The 8,300-nt window shown below is 50.1% G+C and overlaps 1 protein-coding gene across 1 annotated transcript; it reads left to right on the top strand.

Moving 5' to 3' along the window:
* Positions 1 to 2,988: 2,988 nt before the first annotated feature.
* BPIFA1 (BPI fold containing family A member 1) lies at positions 2,989 to 7,785 on the top strand. Its single transcript, XM_059038612.2, has 8 exons — positions 2,989 to 3,013; positions 3,202 to 3,376; positions 3,558 to 3,717; positions 5,193 to 5,300; positions 5,618 to 5,767; positions 6,867 to 6,939; positions 7,557 to 7,620; positions 7,742 to 7,785. Exons 2-8 carry the CDS (start codon positions 3,217 to 3,219, stop codon positions 7,783 to 7,785), a joined length of 759 nt encoding a protein of 252 aa, XP_058894595.1. The 5' UTR covers positions 2,989 to 3,013; positions 3,202 to 3,216.
* The last annotated feature ends 515 nt before the right edge of the window (positions 7,786 to 8,300 follow it).

An 8,300-nucleotide genomic window follows, 5' to 3' on the forward strand; every position in this document is an offset into this window, starting at 1 on the left:
ATAAATAAATAAATAAAGGGATTATATATTTCAAAAAAAAAATGTAGGGACCTCCCTGGCAGTCCAATGGTTAAGACTTTGCCTTCCAATGAAGGCGGTGTGGGTTCGATCCCTGGTTGGGGAGCTAAGACCCCAGGGGCCTCGCGGCCAAACAAACAAAACATCAAACAGAAGCAATATTGTAACAAATTCAGTAAAGACTTCAGAAAATGGTCCACATCAAAAAAAATCTTCAGGGCTTCCCTGGTGACGCAGTGGTTGAGAGTCCTCCTGCCGATGCAGGGGACACGGGTTCATGCCCGTGTCTGGGAGGATCCCACATGCCGCGGAGCGGCTGGGCCCGTGAGCCATGGCCGCTGAGCCTGCGCTTTTGGAGCCTGTGCTCCGTAACGGGAGAGGCCACAGCAGTGAGAGGCCCGCGTACTGCAAAAAGAACAAAAAAACAAACAACAACAAAAAAAGATCTTCAAAAAAAAAAAAATGTAGACACATGAGTTTATGAACTGAAGTTCATACCCTGTCCCCAGACATTATCCCCTGCAGCCCTGTGAGGTAGATATTATCCTCCCATTTTACAGATGAGGAAACTGAAGTTCAAAGGTTTGGAGGGACTTGCCCAAGGTCACAGGATTTGAACCGGGGCAATATGCGCCCATATCCATCCCCTTTCTGCCGTAACACAAATGCAGCCTCCTAGCTTCAAACCAGCAGCTGTTAGCTGTCCAGTAACAAACTTGAATCCATTCTTTGGCTTATCTGCTTCCGTTTCCCCAAAAAATAGTAGCAATCTGACCCAAACCACAAGAGTTGTACCAAAATAACAAAAAAGGGGACCCCTTTGAGGATGACTGACAATATACAAGCTGTGGGAAGAGTCTGGTGAGTGCTTGAATGGACGATTGAGTTCAAGGTCATGGCCCAGCCCCTTGGGGCATCTGCCAGACTCTCAAAGGAGGTGGGAGCAGCTCCAGTGAAGGTGTGACATGAGGGGAAGGCAGCATGGCTCACTGATTACAGGGGCATCAGACACAGGGGAGAATTCTGACTCCACTCACTCGCTGTGTATCCCTGGGAAGTAATCACCTTCTCTTAACCTTAGTCTCCTTATCTGACATTTGAGGTTCAACAATATCAACCACTCATGACAAAGATAAAGTTCAAGTATGGAAAGCACCTGGCACATAGTAGGTAGGCCATAAGTGTGCATTTCGCCCTTCTCTCTCTGCTTCTGCTTATAATGTGTTTGGTTCTGCAAGACAAGAGCTGCTCTCACTGGACTAGGGCCTGGACCTCCCTGTGCCTCATTTTTTCATCTGTAAAATAGACTCCAAAGGCCCAAGTGGTGGTAACAAATGCCTCATTACTTCATTTGGGGAAGGGAAGAAGAAAAGGTAAGGGTAGAGACCAGGATGTCACACAATCCCTCAGGCCTGGGAAAGTGGAAAGCATTTTCCAGGTTATAAAAGTGGGAGGCATGACATTCCCAGACATGGGGATGCAAAACGGTCAGAGCGTGCCCAAGGCATCCTCATCTCTCAGCCCAGTGATTAAGAGAAAGGACTAGAGCGTGAATGCCTGGCCCCATGCCCACTGTGAGACTCTGGACGTGTCACCTCACACTCTGAGCCTCCGTTTCCCCCTTGTAGAATGGATGTACTCATTCCTATCCCACACAGGGTTGCGAGGATTTGTGAGGGGCTGGAGGTGAAAAACGGTGCCATGCCTGGCATTCAGCAAGAGCTGGCAAGTATTAGCTGTTGACACTGTTTTTATTGCTATTATTATTCAATGGGTTGAGTCCTAATGATACTGACCAGGGTTTTTGGCCTTCCTTAATCAATAGAAATTGACTAGAGGCCAAACAAGAAATTCAGGCAAGGCTTTATGGGGCCCCCTGCTGTAGCAGGGGGGAGTGAAAACTAGTAACAGGTTCCCTTTGTTCACCCCTGCACCCACCCCCACCAGCCGAGGCAGGGCAAGCTGGTTCCTTCTATGGGGTGAGGGTGGGGGTGCATCCAGGGGTCAGGCCAGAGGGGTGGCTTGCATAGTTTGCCCACCCTTCTGGTGGTGTTGAGTTCACGGGGCATGCGCAGTACTCTGTTTTTGCTCCTGGCTCTTCAGAAGTGGCAGATGGGATTTAGGTCCTTTTGTATCTTGTTGTCCATAATTTGCCCCAACTTCCCGTGCAAGTGGTTATGTTTAGTCCCTTATAGTTTCTTTGTATTTTGTTGCTTGAGGAGACATTTGTCCAGGTGCAAGCACTGCAGCAAAGAGTCCCAGGTCCCAGGCCCCAGCCTGTCTCACTAACTCTGCCCCATCCTCTCTATGTCCTTGGGCACCTGTCCCTGCTGGGCCTCAGTTTTCTCCTCTGCAAAGGAGGAACAGCAACCCCTCCCTCCAGGGTTCTGTGAGTATGTGTAGCCCCCAGCATGTGACTGTCATGCAATTAGAATTCAGAAGCCAGGACACCCCTGCCCTGGAACTGAGGGGTGCCCCAGATGTAAGGAAATCAGAGACAGTTTGACTCTCTTTTGACATTTTGGGAGCAAGAGCCCTCCAACTGGAGAAGAATAATTGGACCAGGAATGGAAAAGCCCTGGATATGAGACTGAGGTCCCTGCCTGGGCTCCACCGGCTGCCTCTCCCAGTGTTTCAAAATGTGATCTTCAGGCCACCTCAGAGTGTGGGTCCCCAGCCTCAGCCCCACACGTGAAACCATGAAGTCTTGAGTAACATCCCCATCTCAAGTTTTCCTCTGTTTAACTTGTCAATCAAACGGCTTAAATGTCCCACCTACTAATGTGATTGGCAATTATTTACTTTGGAGAGCAATTATTACTTTGGTGTCTTACTTTGAAAGATACCACCAGATTGCAGAATTCTGACTTATCTAGAAATCCATCATTCAACTGCTCGTTTCCGGATTCCCACACTATAAAAGAGGCTGCCTCCTCAGCAGTAGCCAGCAGGGAAGAGGAGACCAAGACATCTGCTGGGACGTCTGAGAAGCCAGGTGAGATCTGCCCATTCCGTCCCCCGCTCCTCCACTGCCTGAGTGTGGAGGACTCAGCCCAAAGCCTGGTTCAGAGGAAACGTGTTAGTTATTGCTATTCACTCCCTGGTGTGCAGGGGCAGGGGCAGGCGGTAGATGGATTCCTCTCTTGTATTCATGCCACAGTGGACCTGTCATTCTTTCCACAGATACTGAATGAGAAGATGTTTCAAACTGGGGGCCTTGTTGTCTTCTGTGGGCTGCTGGCCCAGACCATGGTCCTGCTGGAAGCCCTGCCCCAGCCCCTGGACCAGATACTGTTCTTACCTAAGACCCCATCCCTGGCCTCGAGTCCCACAGATCTTGCTGGAAGCTTGACAAGTGGTAAGTGAGAGTCTGTGACAACCTCCTTCAGGGATGTGTGTGTATGTCTGTGTGTGTGTGTGTGTGTGTGTGTGTGTGTGTGTGTATGTGTGGTTGGTTGGGAAGAGAGATAAAAGGGGGCAAGGACTGAGGGCCCATAATTGTCAGATCTGACCCCCAAGGACCCCATACCCATTTCCAGCTCTCAGCGATGGCCTGCTCTCTGAGGGTCTATTGGACATTCTCGAAAACCTTCCGCTCTTGGACATCCTGAATATTGGAGGGAACACTCCCAGTGGCCTGCTGGGAGGCCTGCTTGGGAAATCGGCCTTACTGACTCCTCTCCTGAACAACATCGTTGAGTGAGTAGCCTTAAAATAGGGCCTTGGACCCCACCAGAGAACCCCCATTGGAGATCTGACAGCCCCAGGCAGTGGCCCCGAGGTGGGGGGTCATGGTCTGAACATGAGGCCAGGACTCAGGCCAAGACTTTCCTCACAGTCTGGCAGGGAACACCAGCCCTCTTGAACTAGCAATTGCCCCCAGTCCTAAAGCACGTCCTGAGCCCCCAGCATCATCTATAATCCTCACCGTAGTCCTCTGAGGTCAAATTAATAATCCCTAGTTTACAGATGGAAAAACCGAGGCACAGAAAGGTGCCTGTGATCACACCACAGGAGTGATGCAGAGTGAGGGTTCTAACTCTAATTGACTTAAGTCCAAAGCCAAGATCTTTTCCACTATATTATAGTAATTTTGTTCTCCTCACCCGTGAAATCCCTTAGAACACTGTGAGCTTTGATGTAAGCAAGAAAGTGTAAGCTACTGTCCTCAATGACATCATCGTGTGATGTCTGTGAAACAATCCAAGATGAACAATCCAGGGGCCACCTGAGAGCTCTCTAAGCAAGGAGCAATAGTAGAAAGCTTGATGCCAGTGAGCTGGCAAAGCCTAGTTCCTTCATAGGACTGGGTCAAAGCTGTTCCCATGATTCCTACCCACCCAGGTGCTTGCCCCTGACTAGAAGACAGATAGATAGGCTTGAGTTTGATTTTTATATTCACCATGTACTTGCTGGGTGACCTGGGGCAAGGCACTCAGTCTCTCTGGGCTTGGTTTCTTCATCTATAAAGTGAAGATTATGGTACCCACAGAGAAAAACTGTTGGGAGGACCGAGAAGATGTAGATCACCTGGCTCAGTGGCTGGCTCAGAGAAGAGACTTACTTCCACACTCTCTCCATTCTCCCCGACTTCCTGCTTCTCCATCTCCGTGATAAATGTTGTTGATTGACCTGCCATTGAAGAACTTGGCAGGATGAGTGATTCCTACCATAAATGTTTGGGAAGGACTTACTCCAATTGCCCAGACATCGTCCACTAGGCCACTTACCCATCCATCCATCTTTTTGTCCATCCTCCCTCCATCTAACCACTTACTCTTCCATGCATCCACCCACATATCCATCTACCCCCCTGCTCATCAGTCTACAAAGTCAACCAATATAGAGTAGGCCCTTTCTTTGTAAGGCTCTGAACTGGCATACAGGATGAAAATATAACCCAGACACAGTCCCTATCCTGGAATACCTTATAGACTTGAGATGAGGAGAGGGCCATGTGTGTGTCTGGATCTGACCCAAGGCAGAGTTTGGGAAAAACTGATGTGAAACTCGAAACCCATGTGGCTTTTGCTGTAAGACTCCCCTCCTATCTCCTCCATCCCACCTCATGGGTAGCTCCCACTCTGGGATGGGTAAGGTGGAGTTAGGTGTGGTTTCTAGATTTAGAACTAGAGGAGTTAATGTTTCTCTCTCCAATGTTGCTCCCTGGGCAGTTTGAAGATCACTAATCCCCAGATGCTGGAATTTGTCCTCCTGCAGAGCCCTGATGACCATCGTCTCTATGTCACCATCCCTCTGGGCATGGTCCTCAGTGTGAAAATGTGAGTGGGTCCCAAGGGGGGATGGGAGGATGGCTCACCAGAGGAGACCCTGATGACCTTGGGTAGTCAAAAAGAAAAAAGGTGTTGGATTCTGTCTAACAGACCTGAGCCTCCAACTTCAGCTCATTTGCTGCCATGCTGAGTGACCCTAAGTCACTTGGGAAACTCATTTAACCCCTGTGAGCCTTGGTTTTCCCTACTGGGAAATGAGATGAGTGCAGCTGTGGGCAAGATGGCTGGCATTTCTGTCAAGGAGAAAAGCCTCCTCTGCCTTGGGATGTGGTGGGACCAGCTGCAAGAGACTGTCTTCTCTGCAGGTCCTTGGCCGGAAGTTTATTGAAGATGGCTGTGAAGCTAAACATCACTGCAGAACTCTTAGCTGTGAAAGATGAACAGGAGAAGTTCCACTTCGTCCATTGCAACTGCACTTACTCCCCTGGCAGCCTGCAAATCTCCCCGCTTAATGGGTGAGGCCAGAGGGGTGGCTACTCCTGTCCAGAAACAATAGGATGGGATGATGGATGGATGGTTGGGAAGATAGAACAATGGGAGAATGGATGAGTGGGAGGGTGGAAGGGTGAGAAGATGGATAGGTGGATGGATGGATGGATGGATGGATGGACGGATAAATAGGTAAATGGTCACTTATCCCTTCTTAGGCCAGGCTGACCAATTCTGTGCTGGATTAGGCAACAAGAAATCTGAGTTCAAGCCCCATCTACCTGGGGGGTGTGGCAAGAGATGGCGGGCTTCCTGTGTGAACTTGAACAGTGCTTCCCCAACTTGAGTCTCAGCTTTCTCAGATAATTGCAATATGGAGCTACTTTGGCATCATTGACAGAATCCTCTAAAATAATAGATGTGGACATGCTTTGTATCAGTAAAGGGTAAAATAGCTATGGAGCCTGCCTGGGTTTCTATTTCAGTTACTGCTGCAAGGGAGATGGAGGCAGGTATAATATACAGGAGTCATCTCCATCATGGCTCACGTTTACTGAACACATGTGTTGTGCATCACATGTATCATCTCATTGAGTCCTCATGATAGCTACATACTAAGCACTGTTCATTCATTTATGGATTCTACAAAGCTTTATTGAACACCTACCGTGTCCTGGAACTCTGGGTTTATTCTACACGTACCTGGTATGTGAGCTGCTGTGCAGTGTATCACTCCCTTTGGGTTTTTTTTGTTTTTTGTTTTTGTTTTTGTTTTTGCTGTAAGCGGGCCTCTCACTGTTGTGGCCTCTCCCGTTGTGGAGCCACAGGCTCCAGACGCACAGGCTCAGTGGCCATGGCCCACGGGCCCAGCCGCTCTGCGGCATGTGGGATCCTCCCAGACCGGGGCACGAACCCGCATCCCCTGCATCGGCAGGCGGACTCTCAACCACTGCGCCACCAGGGAAGCCCAACTCCCTTTGGATGTGCCCCTTGTTATGGATCATGTGGGTGTGGATGCACGAAGCCAGGTTCCATTACTCAGTGCTGAGACTGCAGTGGGCACATACCAGTGCTTCTCCATACCAGCCTCAGTCCTCTGCACTGCCTGTGGCTTTTCTCTTTCAGATTGGGCACCCTCCCCAGTGAAAACCTTATTGGGATCTTGAATAATGCCCTTCCTGGGCTGGTGCAGGAAAAGGTAAGTGAGTACAAGAGGGGGCTCCTGATCTTTGGCTCTTAGAGCTTCTCAGGCTAAAAGAAGCCCCTGGGGTGAGCTTTTCTGAGCCTCTCAGTTTGTTAAGTAAATTCCATCCATCAGTCTATCTGTCCATTGATCCATCTGTCCATGTTTCTTCTTTTCATCCTTCAAAATGTATTGATTGGTTTCTGCTCTGGGCCAGGCCCTGTGTGTGTCCACACTACAGCTGAAACAGATGGGCTCCTGCCCCAAGAAGCTCCCAGGCCACCCCCCACTATGGCTGCAGACCAGGCCCACCCAGCCTATGCTTCGGTGCCTCCTATAACCAGAACCTCACCCTGCCAGGGTAGTCCCCCCTATTCAGAAACAGGTGCCAGATCACAGAGCAAACAACAGTTCACTGCGTGATTGGGCACCTCACCCATGCCTTCAGTTTCTCCTTCCACCCAGTGTGGATGTGTGAACATTCATCTGTGGGACGGTTTTGAATCAGACACTCTCAGATACAGAGAAACGATGGAAAATCTCCTCAGAGAATGAGTACTGGGGATGCTGTTGCTGCCAGGGTCTCCCTAAGGTGCCACTTTGCCTAACTCTCCTCTCTGCCCCTGGGTCAGGTATGCCCTCTCATCAGTGAGGCTCTCAGTCACTTGGACGCCACTCTAGTACATTCCACTGTCAGTAAGTACCTGCTTCCAAGCCCTCTCTCCCAACTGCAGGAGCAGGGATGTCCCCCAGGGAGCTCTGTCCCTGCACACGTGGGACAGCTAGGTCCCTCCAGCCTCAACCCTCCCCATTGCAGATTTCTTCTTTGCCTTGAATTATCCAGATCATGTTGAGGCATAGACTCTATCTCCCCCCATCAGCCCTGACACTGAGAAGAGCTGGGCTGGTTGGTGGAGGCGGTACGGTCCCCTCCAAGCCCTGCCTGAGCATGGTTGGATCTCAGAGCCCCCATTCCCTAGTCCCAGGCCTCCAGGGGACTGTGGAGGTCCCTGGGCTCCTTCACTCTGGTCTATGGTTATTGTTTCTTCATTTTCCAGACTCACTGGAATCAAAGTTTAAGACTTCCAGGAAGGGATCTGGCCACTGCTGAGCTGAGTGAGTATTGCAACCCACTCTGCAGGATTTGGGAGCTGGCTGTTCTCCTGGTGGGGGCAGCAAGGGGCTTGGGACAGTGACATCCAAAGAGAGAGACAAACAGCCACATAGACATACACCAAGATGCACAGAGAAGTCCACAGAAATGCTGACAGAGTTGGAGAGACACAGGCGGCACAGCAACACAGCTATAAAGAGAAACACACATGGTCGTGGATACGTGCACACACACACACACACACACAAATGCCCGGACACAC

The sequence above is a fragment of the Kogia breviceps genome, chromosome 14 (assembly GCF_026419965.1).
Source record: "Kogia breviceps isolate mKogBre1 chromosome 14, mKogBre1 haplotype 1, whole genome shotgun sequence".
NCBI lineage: Eukaryota > Metazoa > Chordata > Mammalia > Artiodactyla > Physeteridae > Kogia > Kogia breviceps.

Excerpts from the sequence above, each read along its gene's own strand:
- BPIFA1 (XM_059038612.2), top strand. The coding sequence starts at position 3,217 with ATGTTTCAAACTGGGGGCCTTGTTGTCTTCTGTGGGCTGCTGGCCCAG. Across the intron at positions 5,301-5,617 it reads ATGGTCCTCAGTGTGAAAAT|GTCCTTGGCCGGAAGTTTAT; the intron begins GTGAGTGGGTCC and ends TCTTCTCTGCAG. Across the intron at positions 7,621-7,741 it reads TCTAGTACATTCCACTGTCA|ATTTCTTCTTTGCCTTGAAT; the intron begins GTAAGTACCTGC and ends TCCCCATTGCAG.